Source organism: Rattus rattus, chromosome 18 (genome assembly GCF_011064425.1).
Source record: "Rattus rattus isolate New Zealand chromosome 18, Rrattus_CSIRO_v1, whole genome shotgun sequence".
NCBI lineage: Eukaryota > Metazoa > Chordata > Mammalia > Rodentia > Muridae > Rattus > Rattus rattus.
In genome coordinates this window covers 42825527-42850953 of record NC_046171.1, presented here as the reverse complement: position 1 = coordinate 42850953, position 25427 = coordinate 42825527, and the positions used below count along the sequence as shown (strand labels likewise).

At 44.5% G+C, this 25427-nt stretch overlaps 1 protein-coding gene across 2 annotated transcripts in view; it reads left to right on the top strand.

Moving 5' to 3' along the window:
• Nucleotides 1–25427, top strand: part of Sobp (sine oculis binding protein homolog) — a 176039-nt gene that overhangs the window by 32964 nt on the left and 117648 nt on the right. For both annotated transcript variants that reach the window (XM_032888871.1, XM_032888869.1), the window contains exon 4: nucleotides 15790–15941. In XM_032888871.1, the coding sequence (XP_032744762.1) occupies nucleotides 15790–15941 (152 nt within the window). The remainder of the gene's footprint in view (nucleotides 1–15789; nucleotides 15942–25427) is intronic.

The following is a 25427-nucleotide window of genomic DNA, read 5'->3' as shown; positions in this document are numbered from 1 at the left end:
GAAAATATTTTTTAAACATGGTCTTTCATGGTGCAACCCTGAATGGCCTCAAACTCATCAAGATCTTCCCACCTCTGTCCCCCACCACATGCTAGGATTAACGGAGTGTACTATTATATATATTTTAAAGTTATCTTCAGAAGAATGGAAAAACCTACTCAACAAGTAGGAGATGAGGTTTTTCATTCATGTCCCAACAAAGGATATATATTTTTTAAGTATAGAGAAGACATACATAAAATGTATAAATGCCCAATAGAAAAAATAATTAAGAATTATAGTTAACCAAGGAATAATCTGAAGAATCTATAAACTCCATAACTCCAGTTCCAGGGGCTGCAATGCCTCTTCTGATCTCTGCAGGTACCAGTCACGCATGTGGCACACAGACACACATGTAAACAAAACACTGATACACATGAAATAAATAACTCTTAAATAATGGTGAGACAAGGCTCACACACGTTAAAGCTGCTAACGGAAATGGCTGGCATCGCCCCGAGCGACGGTAAGGACACAGAGCATCTTCAAGTCTTGTGTGCAACCAAAGAGAGTGTAGATCAATCAATACAGCTTCTCTTGAAAGATGATTGGAAGTGTCTGTTAGTGCTGAAAACGCATACACCTTATTATCTGACAATTGCATGTTAAACAGGTACTCAAAACAAACATGGATATTTATGAAGAATTTTCATTGTAACGTTAGCATTCTAATGGAAAACAAGGAACACGATCATCGACAAGGCTTGACCTGGATTCCTTGTGCGTGTAACACTTACTCATTGGGTGGTTGTGGCGGCACTCGCCTCTAACCCCGGCGTGAATGGGATGGGTGGATGCGTTTTGAAAAGAACGTGTGACTGGGAACTTAAGATATGAGACTATAATCCTCACATTTCTATTATGTGTCTGATTTGTTTACGGCTGCCCTAAGATAAGTAGACTTTTGGGGGTAGGAATGGTTAAAGCTAGCTCAAACGGGCCCAAGCTCCATATGTAAACAAGGGTAACTACTTCGGATCCTCCTGCTTCTGCTTCCCCTGTGCTGGAATTAGCAGCTGTGTGCCACCACACTGAGTTTTATGCGGTGTGGGCCAACACACTTCATATCAGGCAGACACTCTACCAAGCCACAGCCCAGCCCTCACCAGCCTTTATTATCGAGACATTACCATCCAGTTACGTGCGGATGAATCATGGCCACGTCTAGAGTCAGTGTGCGTAACATGTCTGTGTGTGGGCAAGAAGCTCTTGCCTTATGCATGTGGTATGTGTCTCTGGTTCCCTACTGTGAGGTCCCATGGGGGCTGTTAGACTGCCACTCACACACACAGACACTGAAAATACAGGCTTAATGCACTAGATTAAGGGGTGGGGTAAAAATTGATGGATGTAGCTTCCTCCTTTTGGCTGTGAGTGGATAGCTGTGGAATATATTCAATAAAGCCAAGAGAAGAACCCATGCGGTTGTACACCAGTCTCCCTTGGCAGTGGTCAGTTCAGTATCATAAACTTCAGCTACCTCGTCCTCTACCCCATGTTTATTCTTCTTGTTACTCACTCCTACTTGCTGGAATCCCATGCCCAGTAAAACACGCACACAGACACAGATACACACTCACACACATATACACAAACATACAGACACACATATACATACACACACAGACATACAAACACATACACACAGAGACACATGCGTACACTTACACACATATACACACTCATGCACACACAAACACACATACAGACACACACACAAACAGGCACATATATATATATATATCCATACACACACACACACACACAGTCACACCTACGCACATACACACATATGCACTTAGAGACACATACATGTACATACATATATTCATGCACATACAAATATACATGCGTATTATATGCTCACATATACACACATATAAATAGAGACACACACATACAAACATATGCGCATACACTCACACATACACACACATACATACACACACACACACACACACACACACACACACATACACAAGTCCAAAGAGAAGGACCAGAAGATAATGGAGAATTCAAACAGTTGTAATCTGAAGAATCTTTCCCTATTAATGTTTAATATATGATAAAGAAATAAAAAATCAGACTGTTGGTAGTTCAAATTTTGTGGTCTTCGGAAAGGTTCATTTATAAAAGTGTCCTGTCATCCAAATAGTTTCTTAGTCCTTTTATGGGGAAGAGATAGAATAACAGCAAAGAAATTAAATTAGCGATTTCTTAGAAAGAAGAGAAGAAGGTAGAATGGCCTTTGCCTACACTTCTTAAATAGACATGAAGACCTCTTCCAGGTCACTGGCTACACGAATGGCTTAGGACTCCCCTTTGAGGGGGAAATGCCTCAGACCGTGGGTCCCCTGTGACTCCTAAGGCAGCCTTGGGACTGTTGTTTTGTGTTTGTGACCTAGCTGAGGGAATACTTTGAGGATACTAGAGATACTTTATCAAAAGGAAATCAGAGGAAGCGTCAATTCCTCTTCCTTGCTTGCTAGAGGTGGGTGTGTTTCTGGAACATTTTATTCTAAGGGCTTTCCCGGTGCTGACTTCTCTAAGTTCGTATACAGTTGAGAAGACTGACTTTGTAGACTTGGCCAAGAGGAGTGGAAATAATGACCCCAGTCTATTGTGGAGTTTTTTTTTTTTTCTTGCTGTTTCCCTGTAAGGCAACTTTGGTGAGATTACCAAAGATGGAATCCTTGGCTTCTTACATAACACTCAGTGAACGCAACTCAAGGTGTGCCTGCAAGAGTTGGCTTTTCCTTCCTAAGATGAGGCCCGGCAACAGACATTTGACTCTAATGAACAGCACAGACAGGCTTCCTGTCTTACCTGAGGAGACAAGTATTAGAACACAGCAAACAAAACCAAATCCAATTATGTCTGAGGGCTGTAAGGTTCAAACCACTGTGAGATCCAGGTTTAAGGACATAAGACACCTCTGCTAAGAAAGGAAAAGACAAGAAGTCCTGGTACTGGTCAGGGATTTGGTAGTAAGGGAAGAACACATGTGACGTCTCAGAGTTTCAAGGGAGCTAAGAAGTCAGATCCTAGAGAGGAGACAGGCCGAGAGGCTGGCCTGTCATGGGAGCCACAGAGGTCAGGCCAAGGATGTCCACCTTCTCGGGGAAGCAGATGAAAACCCTAAAGAGTTTCGTGCAGGCGAGAGCGATGATCGTGTTTTTGTTTAGAGTTCCTTGCATGTAAACTGATGAACTGGACAGTTAGGAAGCCACCTGTACAATAAGCAAGAGATGATGGTGACTTAACTTGGAAGGCAATAAGTTCCTGTGGGCAAGACACTTAGAACAGTGCCTCTCGTAGAAGTAGGCTAGGCTGGCTTAATGAATTGGATGGATAGAAACATTTTGAAAAGAACGTGGGAGGAGACCAGACTTCTGTCACTAGATTATGGGTGTGTGGTGGGGCCAGGCACTGAGGCCGCAAGCACGGGGGAGTGGGCTGGATATGGGGAGGGCTTTGTGTGCAGCCTCGGATAGGAGGAGGTAAGACGTCCAGGAGGCAGTTGTCGTGAGTGAAGCGAGCTGGTGGTCCTTGTTAATCATGTCCCAGCCAGTTTACCTTGGTTCCTTACACTGTGTTCTTGCTCTAAACTCCTGTACAGATCAGCTTAACCTCTGGCCCTTATATACTGCCAGCTTCGATTTGTAAACACAGTGTCCTCTGAAGAGGGACGGGCTTAGAACTGCTTCTCTGGCAGCCCTGAAGGTGCGAGGGCACTTTCTGAACGGAGTCCCTTGTTCCTAATATTTTGCACCTGTGGATTAGCTACTCAGTGAGCTTTAACCAAGCACAGGGAGAGGAGTCTAGAAAGAACGAGTCCGTGGCTGCAGAGTCTTTGCCCCGGGGCATCTTAGATAGATCAGCAGGTCAGACCCAGGGTGCAGGTGCGGGGACAAGGTTTTACTCAGCTCTTTCTGTGCCAGTCACCCATGGGTGTGAATTGTTCAGACTAAGAGCAATATATAATGTGTTATATATTACACACACATGCACACACACAAACACACACACAGGCCCACACATCACACACGCACACACACATGCACGCACACATGTGCACATACATACGCACATACACATGCACACGCACATGCATACACATGTATGCACACGTACACACATGTGCACATACATACACACTTATACATGCACACACATGCACGCGCACATACACATGCACACACATGTGCATGTACATACACACACATACACATGCGCTCGCACACGCACACACAGGCACACACACACACATTTGTGCTATTGTTGAGTTTTGCCATTTCCCCCAGGATTTCACAGGGAAAGGACTGTCTGTTCTGTATTTGTACTTGATACACCAGGGCACTCTGTAACCAAAGACGCCCAGCCTTGATTACATGACTGTCTTTGTGCCCAGTGACAATAAAAAAGAAAGCAGTTTTTAACAACTGAGGATCTAACTCTACACGAAAGAGGGGGGATCTTCCTGGTAACTGATGGCCCACAGATAAGAGCTTATGCCTTGGTGCTGACATAGGACAGTTGGAGCAGCTGCCCCAGGGAAAGACTCCCTCACAAGTTCTGTCTTGAGAGTTTTAATAAAAAAGACATACATGTGGTCAAATCTGTGATGCACAGCAGACTTAAAGATCCTCAAGTACTTATTGGTGGAACAAAATGTCCTAAAAAAAAAAAAAGGCCTAGCATTTGACTTCATCTAGACTGCTGTTTTCCATACATATTTAACCATGGATATCTTTTGAAAAGAAACAGCCAAGTGCCCCATGAGATTGCTGTTCTGTGGGCCAGGCTTTGGGAAGTGTTTCGTATAGGACTCTGGTTTTTGCGTATTCTGAAGTTGGCTTTCCCCTACTTCCTATTCAAGCGATGATTTGGGGAAGACAGACTGTACGGCGAATACAGAGATGCAGAGAAAAGTTTGTCAGAGAGAGGCGGAAGCCCCCTTCACTAGCAACTCAGTGCCTTTTTGGGAAGACAGGGAAACCTGCACCAGGAAGCCAGGGCCACGTGTGTTAAGCAGTGTTGTGCTGGAGACTCCAAGTTCAATGTGGTATTCAAGAGGGGATGAGAGGTCTTGTGTCCCCTTTTAGAAACACATAGAACAAAGTGTTTTGGATTTCCCACCCCAGATTTTGGGATATTTGCATGTATTTGCATAATAAAACGTCATCTAAAGGTGGAATACAAGTCTAAATGCCAAATTAATTTGCATTTAATGTATACCTTGTATTCAAAACCTGGACGTTAACTGTCCAAAGTACTTTTAGTGCCTCTGCATTGTGGCCATTACCCCTCAGGGGATTTCCCACTTGTGTGACACTGGCCTTGAAGAAGTCTCAAATCTTGGAGTACTTTGTGTTTCGGAGTTCCAGGTTAGGGTTGTTCCATGTCCAACTTTGAGACTTTGTGGGTTCCCATTTTATTTTTCTTCTCTGTCAGGTGTTGGAAAGATAAGCAAGGAAGGAACGGTGCCTGTAAAGCAGCTTCCTTCTGTTTGACTCAATTCCAGAGTCAGTCTCCAGCAAGGACTCGCTAGATGACTCTGGTTTGACGAGAAACACAGGAACCGGAATTGTCTGTAGTTAGAACTATTACTGGGCCATTAATATTCTTACATTTGGGTCCTGTTTAAGTTTCACTGCGGAGTCCCAGCCTGTTTTCGCAGTTACTCTACGAGATCAGATCTCTTTGCCTTTCTCCTCCATCGATCCATCCGTCTGTCCATCCATCCGTCTGTCCATCCATCCACTAATTCATTCATATACCCTGGCCTGTTGGTTGCTGCATGCTGGCTATCAAGCGTCCCCAGTGAAGGAAACGCGTGATGCTCTCATGCTGTTTAATGAGGCCTGTAGGTACAGAACAGGATTTTTCCAAACTCTGATGCATCTCGTTGGAGTGACATTTGTAAACACATCTCTGACCCTGACACGTCCTACTGAAAGACACACAGGAGCTTCTTGTCCCTTTGCAGGGATGAACGACGGCAAGCCTCCGACATTCAAGAGACAGCTTATCCAGCCCCCGTTGGCCCCAGTATTATCTGACCTTCACCACGACTTGGTTAGTTGGTGCTCAGGAAACCCCGCCTGCCGCTTCCTGGCTCCTGAATATCCTGGCTCCTGGCTTACTGCGGTATACATCCTACATACTGCTGGGAGCCACTGACTTGTCTTCTCCCTCACAAGCAAGGCCACATCTAGTTCAACTCAGTGTCCTTTACCTGTTAGCTGCCAGCTCGAGTACCTCCACGTAAATCCCTGATTATTCCAGAAAGCACACCCTCGGTTTCTCTATAATGACATAGGATAATAGCTACATAATTGGACACTAGCTATAAGAGTGTCATTAGAAAATTGAAAAATCAATTTAAAATTCTATCTTGTTTGTGGTTTGGGTTAATATGCATTCATTTCTTTGACTTATTGGAACCAAGTTTTCGTCTACATGGAAAGAGATTTTTCTTCTTTTAGTTTTTGAGGTTATACTATATTGACATAATTTCTCCCTTCCTCCTTCCAAACCTTCCCATATAGCCCTGCTTTCTCTCTTTCAAATTCATAGTCTTTTTCTTTCATTGTTACATGTATGTATGTAGTATGTATGCATGCATATATACAACCTGTGGCATCTCTATACTGTTACTTGTATGTATATGGTTTCAGGACGGATCATTTGGTACTGGAGAACCAGTGGATCCACTCTTCCCTGGGAAAGACTGCTTCTCCCACTCCCAGCATTCCTTAGTTGCTCATGTAGGGCTGGTTTCTCGTGGGCTTTCCTCCACTACTGTCAGTGTGTCTGTTCTTGTTCGGATCATGTTTAGGCTGTCATGTTGGCGAGACTCTATAGATGCAGATTCTGACATACAATCTCGCCGCAAACTCCCTGATCCTGTGGCTCTTACGATCTTTCTGACCCCCTCCCTTGCAAGGTTTCATGCGCTTTGGGTTCAGGAGTGCTTTGTAGGTCCACTACTGGGATTGGACTCCATGGCGCTGCACTTTGGTTAGTTGTGGTTTTCTATAACGGTCTCTCTCTGTTGCAGACACATTTCCTCATTGGAGGGTGAAGACTACACTTACCTGTGGGTATAAAGACAAATATTTAGAATGTAGCATCGGACTGTGCTGGTCTAGTAAAGTGGTAGTTGTACGTTCTCCTCCAAGACCTACGGGTCGTCGGCCGGGTTTCCAGCTGACTGTAGTTTCCCCTGTTGGCTGAGTCTTTAATTAGAGAGCAGTTGGTTACTGCCATGGTGTGCGTGCCACTACTGCACACATCCTGAGGGTTATTGTGTGGTGATAATCATTGTTGTGGTTCATGATCGTGGTTATGGTTCAGCTCTGTTATGGTTCATGGCTGAGTAGCACTGTTCGTTGCTTCCTTTGTTTGGAAGCTTGCCTGGTACCTTCTGGTACCACGAAAACAAGTCCTGAAACACATTGTATCTTAAGGAATAGGGATTTATCTTCCCCTTCCCCTATCTCGATAAGATTTTGTTTGGGACGTTAAGTGCTACTCAATTTAGAATAGTGCAGAAAACTCATGCTCTTGAGATTAGTTCAAATCTACTTCCAAAAGAAAATTCGTGATAGTTCAGGTACTTGAAAAACTCACATGTTGGCTTTCTATTAATTCCCTTTTCAACCTGTGACCATACAACCCGATGGAAACAGTTCAAAGCAGGAACATTTTAGTATGGCCCAGGGTTTGGGTCTGCCATGGCGAGGATAACAGAGTGTCAGAAATGTGTGGCAGAGGCTGTCTCTCGTCATGGTAAATCAGCAGGCAGATAGCATGCTAGGAGCCAGGGGCAGGCATAACCAACCGCCCACGGCTAGCCTGCAGTGACCCCTCTCTATCAGCTAGGTTCCTTTAACTGGAACCACACACGTGAAGTTCGGGTAATTTAGGCATGGATCCACTCTTCCCTGGGAAAGACTGGAGGAATTTGGAAAGTTCCGATAGCTCAGTTACCAAGGAGGCAGACATTTACTCGCTCACTCCCACGCTTTTCAAAAGAGCAAACTTCTCAGGCGCTTAGAAAGATCCACCCATGTGTGGATTGTTAATGTAATAATTACCAAAAAAAAAATCGCATCTATTAATTACAGAATATCTGGCGGTGCGGTGATATATTTGGTAACATCTTGTCAACTATTAATTCAAACATTCCTTTTTTAAAAAAGAGTTAAGTGCAAGCGAGGCTTTTATTAATTTCATTGGCTTTGCTCTTAATCTGAGATAGTGAGATCTTACTGGTTCCCAGATTGCTCCAAGGACAGTAACTGGTTCTACAGATGTCACCTGTGCGAGGGGTGTGGCCGAGGAGGCAGGCGCCTCTCTGGCTTACACTGAGAGGGCTCTTGTTTTGCAGAAATTCTTCGGGATGTTGCCTTTCCAGCGGTAGTGCGGTGAGCTTCACTACCTCAAGAGTCTTCCCACTTCTCCTAGCTAGAATGGGCGATGTAGAAAGAGAAATCAGGGCATCGAGTGGTGGCATCTGCACCGCCAGTGTCTCTGTGTCAGCCTCTTTGATGGGCCGTAATGAAGCACACTGTGTTTCACACAGTAGCCGCTTACTTTGCAAAGCAATGCAGCTTATGCCGGGTTTGCATAAAACTGCAGCTGTCATAAGTGGATCTTGCCTTTGGCTTCTAGCGATTCCTAGCTCTATGCCACTCCTCTCCAATTCTTTCATATCTGCCATGCTGAATGTTAGCACCCAAAAAGACTCCGAGGGCTGGGGAGATAGCCCAGTCCGTCCATTGCTTAAAGACCTGAGGTCAGTCCCCAGAATCCATTTTAAAAAGGTGTGGTAGGGTTTCTGTAACTCACTGAGGGTGGGGGAGGTGTGTAAAGACAGGCAGATCCCTGGAAATACGCGCGTAGCCAGCCAGTCTAGCCTAATGCTGAGCTCAGGCCAGTGAGAGATCCTGCTTCAAAGAAAATGTGTTGCATTCTTGAGGATGACATCCAAAGTTTTCTTCTGGCCTCCATAGACATACACATACATACATGCATATACACATGAACACATACCCACATGCACACGAACACACATATACATACACATGCATACATATATGCACACACACAAACACACAAACACACACACACATGCACATACACATGAACACATATACACACAGGTTGTTCGCCTGTGGTTAGAATAGCTGCTTCCACCACACGGATTTCTCACTCCTCAGCGTCTACGTGGCGCTTGCGGCTACGAGTTCGGATAGAACATTTGCAGTACGCCTGCGTCTCACAGTGAGAGAAGAGTAGCGCTTGCACCAGGGGCCTTTAACTTGGTTTGTTTTTGTTTTGAATTAATCAACATGTATGGATGGATTGAGTAGCACTTCATCTGTCTCCTCAAAGACATTCGGCCTTCTTGAATTCGTGCTAAATCTACCCGCATGTCTCTGAACAGAGAGTTTGTCGGTAGCCTAATGGGCGGTGGCTTTTGTTTCTCTTGTGGGGGATGTAAGTGTGGATGTGGGGTCATCCTACATGCGTTGAAAAGTCCTGGTCTCTAAGGTACAGTGGTCAAGATCTTGGCCTCTGGAATCAGGTGATTGCTTCCTGTATGGGCTTTCTGGGCAAGCTGGAGCAAGTCACTTCACCTTTAAACTTACTTTCCTACCTACGGGGTGGGGATAAGATTAGTAGGTGCCCAGTGGTGGGTGGTTAAATGGTGGAGAGGAGGAGGGTAAAATATACCATGGCTGTTAGTAAGCACTGAGTGGTGGGTAGCCAGGATTTCCTTTTGGTACGGCCTTCAAGTTTCCATAGCCCTCTGTATGAGCTCACTCTGTATGAGCTCAGTTCCAGAGCATGGGAGCCGTAGAGAAGCTCCTATAGGAGTCTGTAATGTAGAGAAGCTCCCATAGGAGTCTGTAGAGTGTAGAGAAGCTTCCATAGGCATCTGGACAGCAGCGGTTCTCAACCTGTGGGTCGAATGACCTTTCACAAGGGCCGCCTAAGACCACCAGAAAACACAGAATTCACACTACGAACCATTACAGTAGCGAACTTACAGTTATGAGGGAGCAATGAGAATGATTTTGCGGTTGGAGGTCACCACAGCACTGGGAACTGTTGCAGCGTTGGGAAGGCTGAGAGCCACTGCTCTGGAGACTGCTAACTCGGACTCCTTAAGGTCGTTAGAGTGGATCATTCCAAGATGAAGTGAAGATCAAAATTTAAACTCTAGTTTTGCCTGTCTTTAGTGTGTGTGTGTGTGTGTGTGTGTGTGTGTGTGTGTGTGTGTGTGTAAAATAGGAAGTACCTAGAGAGGAGTCAGAAGACACCTTTTGTGTCTGTTTGCCTTCCCAATGCGACTTGGGTTGGAACTTAGGTTCTCAGGCTTGGTGGCAAGCTCCTACACCAGCCATGCCATCTTGCTGGCCCACCCCCTCTAGTCTGTTCTTAAGTTAGCTGTTCCGACCAGATTGGCAAGAGTTCTCCTCCATCTCCCATTTCATGGTATGGGGAGCACACAGTAGTATCTTCAGGATACTTTGCAACAAGTCTCAAATATACCTGAAGTCTTAGAATGGTTATTTGAGTGTGCACATCCTAGGGACTGTTGCAGGAGATAAACACCACCAGCAAAATACTTTCCATTTTTTCCCCTCCATTTTGGACTCTAAGGAAAATTCCAATTAATATTAGAATTTGGGGTTCACTAAGGCCCTCTTGATCTTCTGTTCTTGCTCATGAGGAAGGTCAGTACACGTGTTCACTTCTTCAATTGAAATGGCCTAAGATCATTAGCCAGTGGCCATCTTTATTTTTCAAGTCACCACACCGGGCAGACTGCTCAAGCCACTTCAGCGAGGCCCTCCAGAACTGCTTCATTTCATTCTTCTCTGTACTGTAAAAAATAAATACAGTTTTTATTCCACCTCAGAGTTATCACTCTGGACTTTTACTTCTGGAATATACAGTAGGAAAGCGTCTTACGGCTCTCTGAGCATTAGATTAGGAAGAAAATGCTACAAACATTTTGCTTAATTAAATGCTAACGAGGTGGTACCAATTCTCGTGATTAATTGAAACATGCATATTCGACTGATGTATATTTATACGACAGCACATGAAAGTTTTATCACGGTCTACAAATTGTTCGCTCTGGGAATGCCGTTTAATGCTCTGAACATTCTGCTTTTGCTGCTACAGTGTTCATTATGACAAAATATACAGGCTAATTGCTGTAAGGTGCTGGGACATCAGCCTGTCACATGGGCCTTCAGTGAGGTAATCCCAACTCTCTCATGGCACAGACTTTAGCCTACATCGAAGAGAGAAAATAAGATTTTTATTTACTTTGAAGATATTTTAAAAAATAAAGCCAGGCAGGGGCGGTGCCGGCCTTTAATCCCAGCACTCGGGAGTTTGAGGCCAGCCTGGTCTACAGAGCAAGTTCCAGGGCAGCCAGAGCTACACTGAGGAAACCCTGTCTCAAACAAAACAGAACAAACAAAAACAAAAAAAAGGAAGAGAAAAGGAAAAAACCCCATAAACATTAAGACATTAATAACCACCAACTTAGGGGGAAAGGCTCAATGGCCGAGCCTTCTATGTCGCCAGGGTAAAGCGTGCGTGCCCTTGCCAGTTGTTGTGGTTTCTTTGCTGTTGCTGGGTTAAAATACTCTGCCCAAAAGCAAATTGGGAAGGAGAGGCCTTGTTCCAGGTCGGTCGTTGAGGGAACTGAGGGCAGGAGCTCGAGGCAGGAGCTTGAAGCAGAAACTATGGAGAAAGCACACAGTGCCTGCTGGCCCTCTCATGTATCACCCACAGTGGCCTGGGCCCACCTCCCTCAGCAGCCATACTTCTGTACAGATACGCCCTCCGGAGACTCAGATATGGGTGATTCCTCAATCCTCTTCCATGTGGAGAAGGCTTCCTCTAGACTGTGTCAAATTAATGCTAAAAACTAGCACGCCAGACTTCAAGTCAGAAACAAACAGGCGAAAACCAAATACAAAGCCGTATTTGTCAGAATGCATTTTGGCTGTAACTTCTAAAGGAAAGTTCACTGGTCAGGGGCGGCCATTGCGTCTGGTGGCAGAATTTAAGCTGTGCTTTGACCGACAAGATTCAGGTACTCAGAGTTCTTTTAGTCTCTTAAGCGGGGAGTTAATATGCTTGGCGGTTACGAGACGGGAATACCTGTCGTATGTGAAAGTATTTTTGTGACCTTTCGGAGTGACCCACTTATCAGACTCACGTCCAGATCATTCCCTGTTGAGAACTTGGATGCCGGGACAGGAGATGTCTCACGGCCCCTCCCAGAGCCCTTGCCTGTGGGAAGCAGAACCGATAGGGACGCTGATTTATTTAGGAAGACAGATGCGAACCGCCAGTCTACAGCTTTTATAAGAAAACGAAAGTGCACGGTTCTTTTGTCTTAGCTTCTCACCGTGTGACTTCCCTAGAGAGTATTCCAAGAGCTAACGTGTTTTAAAATCACGCTCTTATTCGTTAGGTCCTGTTGTAAGGCAGTGGCCTTGCCACTCTTTACACGGTGACAAGTGACTCTGGTGACTCTGGAGTGGAGCTGGAGAAGGGCCCAGGTTGCCCTTTGGCCACATACTGTGTCTTCTTCAGTATGGGTGGGCCAATCCCCTGCCTCCTACACCCTACCCTCTGCCCTTCCTAGTCTCCGCTTTAGGCCATTACAGCGAAAAGAGCCAGGACTTTAAAATCCCATGTTTTCTTTCTCGAACCAGACTATTTAAAGGAAGGAATGCCAAGGGAAAAACGAATGTTTGTTGAGTGACTCCTTGGGAAACGAGGTCCTTGTTGAACTGTGAGGCCAAGTGACATCCGCCATGACATTTTTCCTTGCAGGTTCCACCAGAGCCGAGATGGTTACCACCGGTCATTTGCGAGAGCTCTGCGGGGTCCGCTTCTTTTTCAGGAACTTGAGCCTTTAAGGCGGTGTGTCAACTGGGACAGTAGGAACTACCAGTGCTAGTTGGTGTAGTAGTGATGGACGACCATTGTAAAACCCTAGTAATCTGAGAAAGCATTTTCCCTGCGGTCTCTTAGCTTTTGCTAACTTTCCATGCCGTGAGAAATATTCATTCGCAGATCGGTGTCATATGAAATAATGTGGAGTAGATGTGACAGCTCTCTGAATAGAACACATCCATCCAGTGCAGTAACATTTGTATTCATATCGTTGACTTGATTTATGTTATCAAAAATGTTTACTAACATCAGAGGTCCCCTTTCATACTGTCTTGTTTGACAATGAGCCATAGATTCCGGCGTGTGATTGGTGAACTAGCGCGCATTATTAAAATGACAGCGTTTATTCTCTTACAGTAGATAAAGCACTGCGTGTGGCTCTGAGCGAACACTCGGGGAGAAAGGCTCTGTCACTGCATTACACGTTAGTTTGTTTCTAATTTTGCAGGCTGATGACCACAGTGCCTCCAACCAGATCTTTCCCCTGGAAGTGGAATGATTATATGACAGGGTCTATGAGCCATGGATATGTCAACAACCCAGGGGCAGGCCTTGCTTCACAATTAGTCTTTGGGGGATTCACTCAGAAGTCAGACATACTGGGTTCGCTGGGGATTTTGTGATTCCCATTCATGTCTGAATTATGAGTCTGGGTTAGTACAAAACAGAGTCTATAAAGAAGGGCTGCTGCTAATTGTGACAACTAGAGCGACACATGTGCACACACACACCCCTGTACAGACACATGTATGCACACACACATACATACACAATATATATATACTTATACACATACACACATATACATATATACACTCTTACACATGTGCACATACACACTCAGATACACACACGGAAATACACACATATGTACATATATATACATATGTACATGCATATGCACATATACATGTACACACTCAGATAACATGAACACACATAATGCACGTACACACTCAGATACAGATACATATCCGTGCATATACATACTTACACAGACACACACACATATTGTATATACAGGCTTGGATACCCACACATAAACACATACATGTACAAACTCAGATAACATGTGCACATACATATACATATATACCACATACACACATAATGTACATATACACTCAGATATAGATACATACACACAAATATGCACATACACACTCATACATGTACACAGACACATACATGTTTATATACACACAGATGCTGATACAACACATTTACATGTACATGCACACTTTGCTACAGACACATACACATACATATGCACATAAATGCATATACACCCTGATAACATGCACATACATACATACATGTACACAGAATGCACATAAACACTTAGATACACTACACATATGTACATACAACACAAGCACATGTATACATATACACATATATACTTAGACATTCACACAAACACACTCAAGACATGTACAGACACACACACTTGGACACACATATGTACATATACACAGACATATGCACACACACACACACACACACACACACACACACACAGAGTCAAATGAGAGGACAGAGCACTAGTGCACTAGTCAAGATACACTGAAAGCTCCCAGGAGGCAGCCAGAAAATACTTTGAAGAATTTCCAACATTGTTTATTTCCCTAAAGGAGACCAATATCCCCAAGTTTCAGTCACTTGAGTGTCACCAGCCCAACCCTCCCGTAGCTCCTTACTCTCTGAGTTGTGGCTCACTTGGTATGCTTAATTTAATTAATTTTCTTTGCTCTCTTGAGCAGCCCATCTGTCTTAAGCAGTAATGGATGTGACAGTCGTGGTAGCTTTTGCTAGTTACGTTTTTCTTCTCGGGGAAAGGGAATGAAACGTAGCATTTCGAATATAAGAAGTACTTGCAGACCATGCAGAACTCATCTGAGCGCCTTTGTTGACATGGTTGAGGGGTCTTCCAGTAGCTGAGGGACACCCCCACCCCCACCCCACCCCAGTCTGGCTCTCACAACCTCAAACCATTCCTTCTTCCGGGGCCCAAAAACCACGTCAAACAGAGCTAAGTTAAGTGGGGCTTGTGCTTCCCTGAGGTCACCGGACTGGAAAGCTCACTGGAGGAGAATGCCCAGTCAGCCAGGCCTGCCTGCTGCCTGTTGCCAGAATTTGACTGTTCACAACTCTTGCTTTTTTTTTTTTTTATTAAACACGTGGCTTGGGAATCATGTGACAGTAAACAACAGTCGTGTTCTTTTACCTATGGTGGGAGAGCATGCATGGTATTGCTGGCCCCTGACTGTCCAAGTTCACGCCAGGGCACTGCATTGCACACACAGGCTCGTATGGCCCAAATTGCCCCAACTACTGCCCATTTTGAAGACTTTCCACAGGACCCTTGAGGAAATGGCCTGTTTATTTGATAAATTCTTCCCCTTATCACTAAGGCTGGTTAGACTAGGCAGATTGAGAGGATGCTAAGTACTCCGGGAATCCTTGTAGCTTTGGAATCATGCTCTGGTTTCTAAGTAAAACGCCCGTTGGAAACAGGAACACCCAGGAGCCCCTTAGGAGAAAAACAAACAAACAAATGCACCCTACTGCTCCTGCTCTCCCCCCTCCCCACAACCCTAAGATTGGCGGCCCTAAATCCTTTAGAAAATGGCGAGGTCCAGAAATGGCAAGCGGCCCCGGGAACTCTGTCAGGGTCAGGGTGTGTCTAAATATGAAGGGATGTTTGCTTCTGATATGAACGTTTTTCTTATACTTTTATTATAGAAGATGAGGTGTCAAATGTACAAATAATGTGTGCCTGGTGCCAGAAAGTGGGGATCAAGCGCTATTCCCTGAGTATGGGAAGTGAGGTGAAAAGCTTCTGCAGCGAGAAATGCTTTGCGGCCTGCCGGAGAGCCTACTTCAAAAGAAACAAGGTAAGCCACCTTAGAGAGGCCGTGGGCCACCCTCGCGTGCGCATGCGCCTCCTAGCCCTAGCTGGATACACTGTGGCCTTGCCCCTGGTGTAGTTTTTATTTTGTTTTGTCCGTTTCTTCCTGCCACGCTTAACTTTTTTGGAGTAATAAACCCATCCTAACATACCTTGACCATCAATTTCTCTTGGCTTGGTGTTTGAGTTCTGAGAGGTGAGTGAACCTGAGGAAGAACTGAAGTCCCAGCCGGTGCCCTAACCGGAGGGCGCAGTCCAGAGCCCACCAGGGAGAAGTAGCCGAGGAGAGCCAGACGTTAGCAGCAGAGAGAGGCTTTAGTCCACACACACAGCGGGGATACGGCGGGTGCTTTCCCAAAACCTGACGCACAGTCTAGTCAAGACAGAAAATTGTCAAACCTCCCTTGACACAGGATGTTAAAGATGATTGATCGTGACAAGAGGGGCAATAAGGAGTACGTATGCTAACACTGCTCGCTCATGAGAGTAGTGGGTTAGCGCAGGAAGAGCCACAGTACAGTTTTGACTTGGTTTTGTTTTAAGACAGTCTAGGCCTTTTAGAATAGTATCAGTCACTCTTGGTGGGAAATGGGATGTGTGATGTTTCAACAAGCACATACACACATCCACACACTGACTTCCCAATTCTGAAGGACTTACTAAAGCCATTTGCCACCAAGTATTGAAGCCCTTTTCTAGCCTTTGGATTGTGTCTCACTGATCTGCAAAGCTTCCTTACTTCATGAGACCGCCCACATGCAGCTAAGCATCTGCCCTTCCCTTTCTGTAACACAAGACAAAAGCCTGTCCACTCTTGGAGCAAGGACTTGCCTTTTTAAAGTCTACCGTTTGCATCGCTGATCATGGCTTGCCGCATTGCAAGCGCCATTGCAGCAAATAACCCGCAAATTTGGGTCACATTCATTCTGCCAGAAACCGTAATGCCTGAAGAATTAGGCTGCAGAATTCAGCCAGTTGGAATTTTAGAAGCAGTCTCTAAGAATTAGGCTCACGATCTCCACTGGAACTGGGAGTCAGCAAGGGAAAGGTCTGGACATCTTTGGTCAAGAGGGGGGTTCACTTTCCCTTTCCCTCGGGAGGGGATTAGAATGATCTCCAAGAGCCTGGGGCTCCCATTCTGAATGCTCAACACTGAGGATAACAGTCCTAGGAGTGGGCCTAGCAATTTCTTCTTCAGAGCTCTACTTACAACAACAAAATGCCTTGCATTCCCTCCCGAAGACCTTGGCTGTAGAGCAGGGCCTTTTGTTATTCTACAAGTCTGAAGGGTTAAGGATCTAAATATTGACGGGGTGCCCGGAGAGAATAAGGCCAAGAAAGATTCAGTGTCACCACACTAATGATACCTTTTACACTCTGTAGTAAGCCTGCGAGGATAGGCATCTGATGCCACAGTCCAGAATACTCCATTAGACAGTATGTGTGTGTGTGTGTATGTATACATATTTAAAAGCATATGTGTGAATATATCCATATATATATATATATATATATATATATATGCTTTTAAAATATTGTGATAAATTTTAAGGTCAAACTGAATCATAAGCTTCCATAGCATGCATTTTTGAAAGATGGCTAATGGGAATTGAATGAAAAAAAGAAAGAAAAAGGAAAGGCCATGACTGCTCCTAGGTATGATGGAGGAGGATGTTTATTGCAGATAGACAGGTGGGAGAGCACAGCCAGAAGCAGACACATCTGGGAGAATCCAGAGTGGTCATGACCCTGAGCCATGAGGGAAGAGGGGGAGGGGAAGGGTAGCCTAGCGCAGGAGGCGGGGAGGCCAATGGTACAAAGAGAGCAAAAGCAGAGGGGTAGCGACCAAAGTGTCTGGATTCTATAAGAAAGAGCCAAGTTCAGGATAGAGGGCCGAGTGTGCCAGCCATACCCTGAAATAGGTAGGGACTGAGGGATGCTGGGAGAACCGGGAGGCCAGGTCCGCTTTGATATAGTTAATAAGCACTGTAGCAGCTTGTCCCGGGTTTGAAACTCAGCAGTTTAACAGCAACCGGGGTAAGACTTAGGATTTGGAACTTATAGGAGGTGCAGTCAGAGCTGAGGGAAGGTCCACTCAACTTCCCTTGCCGTGAGGAGCTCCTGGGATGAGTCTCTAGTGTCTTGCAAACCTGGGGACCTGCTGTGGTTTGCCCGAGCCCCTTAGCGCACGTATGACCCGTCTTCTCTCACCTTCCCTCCTGTTTATGTATTCCAAAGCTCTGCCTGTTCAATTTCTCCAAATAGAGAAATAAACGTCTTACATTACCTGCCGGGTTCTGCTTTTTTTTTTTCCCCCGAGTGTTATCTCTGAAACAATATCCTATTGTATTACTATAAACGTGTAGAGCTGCTGCATTTTCTGTTAACTGATAGGATTTTGTGGTCATTTCATTTAGGGATTAGGTTTCCTAATGGCTCGTATTAGATCCCGGCCCTGCATCCGGCCATTTCTAAGAACTGCTGTTACAAGCCCCAGAGTGTACCCAACGGCAGACAGGGGCAGATAGCGACATCTCTTCTAGGATCACTTAACGGAGTTCTTAGTTTTTGTCTTTAGAACCGTGGACTTCCCCCTTAGAATTCTTCCCAGTTCTACAGAACAACTTTCCTCCTTCCCATGTTTTTAAATACCAGGAAGGGGACGGAGAACAGTGAACAGTGCATGTACAGAACAGAGTTTTGTCTATGCTGTAAATTATGCTCTGTAATGACAGCCCATTTCTTGCTGGATATCGTGCTGGGATCTAAAAATGGCCTCCGAGTTGAACCCAAATTGCACGCATAACTTTACAAAGGAGAACCCTCAGACAAGGTAGATAATTAGCAGCAGTATCAGGCCGACCTCTGTTTTGTGTCTGAGCAACACCTGCGTTTGTGAATGTAAATTGGACAGCTGTGCCTTGGGCCCGCTTGTCTCCCCAGAAATGCGCGCTGCTACAGGCAACACGCACGGCATTGCTGCTAAAAAAAAAAAAAAAAAAAAAAAAAAAAAAAAAAAAAGATAAAAATAGCCCAACCCTCGAAACGAAGGCCCATGAAAACGAGCCTTTTAAATCATTCACTGCTCAAGCCTTTCTCTCTCTTTGGGACCCAGGAGGCTGAAAAATGTCCCATTCGTCTCTCACAAAGCTCGGCGCTTTAGCGTCAGGTGAGCAGGTGGAAGCCGAGTTAACCAATTATGGTAAATTTTAGACAGAATTCAAATTTTATTTAGAAGTCGTTTGGACGGCTGGTGCACACTGCTCCTGCTAACATCCTGTGAGAGGCCGGCGAGTCAGAGCTGTGTTCACTTAAGGAGTCCATGAAGCTGCAAGTTTATACATTGCAGGATGTCGGCTCTGAGATGCATATAGTGTTAATTCACAATGTATCTTACACGAGCCCAATGTTCTACAACGTTTAACTGCTGACTCAAAGATTTTTAAACCAAGGTAGGAGAGGCTTATGTAGTCTACAGGCATTGGATGTTGGCACAGGACATTGGGTACCAATGGGAGGGGCTTATGTAATCTAGGGGCGTGGATATTGACTACTGATGATGTGTCAATCTCATTGATTGAGACAGGGACCACTTTCTTTTCCCCCCTTTTATTAAAAGTAGTTTCTTCTTTTTCATATAATATATCCCGACTCCAGTCTCCCCTCCCTTTACTCCTACCAGTTCCTTCTCCCCCCCCCCCCAACCAGATCCACTCTGTTGCTCTCATTAGACAAGAGCAGGCTTCTAAGAGATAACGACAAACGCGACATGATAAAATATAGTAAGAGAAGACAAAACCATCACATCGGAGTTGGACAAGGCAACCCAACTGAAGGAAAAGAACCCAAGAGCAGGCACACGAATCAGAGACCTGCTTGTTCACACATTTGGGCATCCCATAAAAGCCCTGAAGGGAAAGCCACGGTATATACGCAGAGGACCTGGTGCTGACCTGTGCAGGCCCTGTGCTGCTTCCGACTCTGTGAATTCACATGAGCTTTGCTCAGTTGATTTAGAGGACCTCGTTCTGGTGTCCTCTGTCCCCTCTGCTCTCACACTCTTTCTGCCCCCTCTTCTATGGGGGTTCCAGACAGGGACAACTTTTCAGAGGGCTAATAGCTCACTTTTTTCCAGCCCCCTTTTTGAGGCCACAGAGATCAGGACTTGAGAACATTTTTTTTTTCCTAGAGAGTCATAAGGAAAGAGCTGGGAGGTTAAGAAGCCACTGCTTTCGTAATAGACGCAGAAGCAACAAGTTTAACTTATTTTATTTTTATGTTTGTTGTATGCGTATGGCTGTTTTGCCTTCATGCATGTGTTTCAGACCTGGAGTTACCGATAGTTGGGAGTCGCCATGTGGGTGCTCAGAATTGAACCAGGGCCTTTGGAAGAAGAGCCAGTGCTCTTAACCACCGAGCCAACTCTCCAGCCCGAGTCCAACCTTTTTATATCAGTTTTACTTTGTAAAATAGTGGAGAGCCTAAAATGTTGGTTTTTTTTTTTTTGTTATCCCTCTAAAAAAGATCTTAACAAGACTACAAATAATGCTCTTTTCCATTTAGCATTTAGTTTGTCCTTTTTTTTTTTTTTTTTTTTTTTTTACTTTTTCATGAGAAATAAATATCTAGTTGTCTTCACTAGTATCTAGAAAGGATGGGGGAATCAAAACTGAAGGGGGATGGCCAACGTAAGCCAACGATGATTTTCTTCCCCTGTTCAAACCTTAGGTTTGTAGGGCCCTGAGTGGTATTGGGAATTTAATAAGCACAGACTCTTAAGAGCACTGAAGATTCGCCTGCTCTTCTTACTTCCCAAGAACTGAGACAGAAATAGATAGAGTCATCTTCCGTATGCACTGTAGCTCCCAGTGGACCACGGTGATGTACGGCGAAGATCATAGGTGCTAGAGATGGAGATGTTTGCCAGTGATGTCATCGCAGTTTCCCGATGGCTGCCTGGTAACAAGCACTCTGTGTGGGGAGTTTTGTGTATTTATTTTACTGTCAAACTACGACCGTGGGTACATCCCAGTGTTTTATTAGAGGTCTCTTATAGAGGGAACCCATCGCTAATTAACATACAACACAATTTTTGCCTTACATTTTATTTCTACATAGAGTGTTTGGTGGGGGGTGGTGTTGGGGAGGTGTTGCTGTTCTTGTTATTGTTGTTGTTGTTATTTTGGTTTTTTTCAAATTAAACTTAATCATAGCCCGAAAAGATTTCCGGGCTTCAGACTTAATTATGGAACCCAGCAGTGTAGAAGAAACTCGTAACGTTCTCTCCGCTAATAGACTGGTGAACCTGTCCCGTTTTGTCTCTTTAGACATGCACAATATTTAATTGCCCAATGGCTGTCATTCACAAAGCTGTGAGAGGGACATTAAGAAATTACTTGCAGTTAATGTTCTCTTCCTGCCCTGCCTCAGTCTCAGGCCAAAGACTTGATTCTGCTTGGTGTTTGCACACTGGCTTGCAAGTAAATGAGGCGGGAAGGGAGCCAGGGTTGTCCGAGTGGATTTCCCCGGCTTTTATTGGGTATAGGGAAGCCTGCAAGATCTGACTGTCTGTCTGCATTTGGCCTGCAGTCTTCTAAAAACCTTCCGACTGCTTAGCATATAGGGCAGGCCTCTCTCCACACCTTCCGTTTGTAGGCTGGGGTCTAAGTTCCCTTTGGACCCAGCAAACAGAGGCGTCCTCAGGAAGCTCCGGGAGAAAAACAACTAAGCCAACAGCTTCCTTGCACTCTCACATTTTGAAATATGGAAGGGGATATTAGTGAGCTTGCTGCTGTAACTGGGAGTCTCTGAGAGCAGCAGTAGGAGAAGAGAATGCTAGTCCCCGAAACACTTTGTGAGCAGGAAGGGAGTCGGGAAGCTCTGGCAGGCGAGGTAAAGTGTAGGTGAGCAGAAGGCTTAACACAGGTTTCTGTGGAAAGCCAGAGGGTCATCCAGGACAGGACTCTTGCAAGCAGGTGGGACACAGTGCCCCAAGAATGCCACGCAAGCCTGGGGTTATAGGCATAGAACTTTACATTGACCAGAATCCTTGAGAACTGCTTGAGAATTGTGCGTATGAGGGAGACCTGCATGCAAACAGAGCACAGGGGTGAGTTTAGGCCGAAAAGAAGGGCTTAGCAAACACTTCCGTTTTCTAATGGGCTTTGAAGTTTGTGGGGGGAAACAAAGACTCCTAACCTAATATCCAGGATGAACACCACTTCTAAATACCACCAGGCATCTCAATTAAATGTGAGGAAGCGATCGAGACTCTCCGTATCTTCAAGACTCTGTGCTTTCCGTGAATGAAAAGCAGAGTGGGGATCTTTGATAAACCTGACACTAGTTTCGTGCTGATCAATACATGGGGCTGTTGCCACAGACGCTGGAATTAATTTCCAGGCACAGTAGATCTCTGGCTCTCCTTCTGGTGATAGCTAATACTATTCACTTAAATCAAGTCTTTCTCCTCTGAACCGCCGGTAATTATCCAATCGGTCTAAGAGGCACACTCCCCTTTAACATTAACCACCGTGTCAGGTTGCATCCGCCACATTGTGTCCTGGTGACTTCTGCAACGCGGAGATAAATGTGCACGTTTGGAATTCGTCGTCTGTCTGTTTGGGCAGTGGACAGTTCAGTAAACAAATGATCGAGAAGCGATCTATTTATCTGCACTGAACGTTCTCTTAATTGATCCAGTCACACGCGGGGCTCCCTGCCTTGTTACTAATAGTGTTTGGTTTATTTGAAGAATGAGCACTGAACAAGTTATCTGAGGAGTCCTTTTGATGTGCCTCTCCTCCTAACACGGACTCAGCACAGACTCACTCCCTGAGCCTGCCTGTTAAAAAAAAAAAAAAAAAAAAAAAAAAAAGCTTCGTGAACCCCATTGGCGAACAGCGCAGGGGCAGAGTTTAGAAGTTTTGTGCGAGCTAGCCAGAGGAAACCAAGGGAAAACGATCACGTGTCTTTCTGGGATGGAAGTCACACTCTGGTTAACTCATGCTCTGCTAAGTATGTGGAATATCTGAGCAGATGCATGCCAAGGAGGCCTGGGGGCTCACACCGAGATATTCTAAGATAGTTGAATGAGTCCCGAGGGTTTTTTTGTTTTATAGACATTTGCAGGGTCTGATTCTAAAATCTACTACACCCAAGGAGGTCTTACGCACCACATCGCACGCTTTGGGTGTGCCCGGGGTTATTATTAGTTCCCCTCCATTTTGACGCCTCTGTGTGGCTTTTGAGTCCGTAAGTAAAAGTACGAACTGAGAGAGCCGTGTATAAACTCTTTGCTCGGGTTCCTAGCTTCCGGCTCGCATTATCATGGCTTGGGATCAAATAAGGAAAAAAAATTGCCTTATGGAATCTAATGTGTGTCAGGGGATGTGGGCAGGGATAGACACCGCTACGGGCCACAGAAAACACGTGCTCCCTGCTGTAGTTTACTGAGCATTCTGGGTAACCAACGTTCTACGGTCAGTAACAGAGGTGAAGATGATCAGAGGCTGGGAATGGAAGTCAGTATCCTGTAAGCTCAGAATTTGTGTCTCATTGCTCAGAGTCAGGCTGGGACTCACTAAGTCGATGCCGATTCTGGCTTGTGCGGGTGTTGTTGTGTTTTTGTTGTCTCTCTGTCCCTAGCAGAGGAATCGAACCTAGGGTGTTGTGTATGCTAGGTCAGAACATGCCACTGAGATAGCCCCAGTTCTTTTTTTTTTTTTTAATTTTGAGAAAGGGTCTCATTAAGTTGTCCAGGCTGGCCTTGAACTAACCAAGTAGACTAAGTGGGCCTTGAACTTGCGGTCCTGCTTCATCAGTTACCTTTGTAGTTGCTGTGGCAGGAATGGGACGCCGTACCTGGCTCGTGTTTGCTCAGTGTTTGATTGATGAATTTATCTGAGAGATGAAATGATCTTTGGTAGTAAGGGATGTTCTTGGGGTACGTAATATTATTAAAATAACATTTTAAGTGATGTGATTAAGCACGAGAATTACATTTATTTGAACATGCAGTGTCTTTGCAAGTCATTCCCCAAAGGAAAAGTAAACAGAGGAATAGAATCCACTCGTGATTATGTCCCTAAGATGTCAAATTGCATAGTCCTGATTAATCCTTGCATGGTAAAATCTCCCTCATCAGTTTGCTATGGCTAAGGGTTAACTACTCTATTATAAATTCAGATATTAATGCATTTTCTACTCAATTCATCTCCAGATAGAGGAAATATAGCTTGTAGATGTGAATTTTTTACTTCCAAATGTACTTTGGAAGCATTATAGTGATTTATGAGAGAGCTTTAGAGACGGGAAGGAGAAATCATTCATAAATATGGTGAAATGTATTTAACCACTTTTGATTGTGGGGAAAAAAAACTGCCTTGATTTTGAAATGATTATTTTTCTAAAGCAATAGAATTTATGATATAAATGAAACATTTCACATACAGTTTTTAATCATACACATTTGAATTTTCTCTTAAATTTATTTTTTAAATTATCTCTTTTAACATAAATTTTTTGACTACCTAGCTCATTAGCATTAAAAGCCACACCCTCTCCACTAAGTGGATTTTGGAGGCTCAGAGGGTACCAGGCATTTAGAGATATGTATGACATCTAAAATGTCACCAAGCATTCATGATAAAGTGATGATCTCTCTATAGATCCAATAAAAGATATTATCCTTGTAATACGTCTTGACGGAATGATTTATAATTGACATATGGTGAAAAGTTTCATGATTATACATGCAACTTTCTGGTTTAAGAATTTCTGAAGGCCCAGTTCTGTGTTTGTAAGGATGTGTGTTTCTTAAATTGCTATAATGTGTTGGGCATCATTGATGGGAAAGACAAGGGGGGGGGGAGGTTTGCCTGGTGGGAAAGAAATACTTCCTTCTTGCTCTCCTTTGATTTTACTCTAGAAAAAAGAAGCACTCTTAACATTTGTTACTTTCTCTTCTAATCAGTCTCTAAATAAAATAAAATAAAATAAAATAAAATAAAATAAAACGCTAAAATCCAGAAGCAGTGGCTCACACCTTAGCATTTGGGGAGGTAGAGACAGGAGGAATAGGAGGTCCAAGCTAACGTGGGCAATACAGGAGGTTCCAGAACAGCCTAGGATACGTGAGATCTTGTCTCAGAAAAAAAAAATTAAAAGATAAAAAAAATATATATAGGGCTGGAGAGATGGCTCAGAGGTTAAGAGCACTGACTGCTCTTCCAGAGGTCCTGAGTTCAATTCCCAGCAACCACATGGTGGCTCACAACCATCTGTAATGAGATCCGATGCCCTCTTCTGGTGTGTCTGAAGACAGCCATAGTGTACTTATATATATTAAAAAAAAAAAAACTAAAAAAATAATAAAGCTATATATTAAGCCTGTGCCTTAAAGGGACTCTTAAAGGAAGCTGTATTCCAGCGGGTAGATAGATGATTTCCTGTAGTGATAAACGCCGTGAGA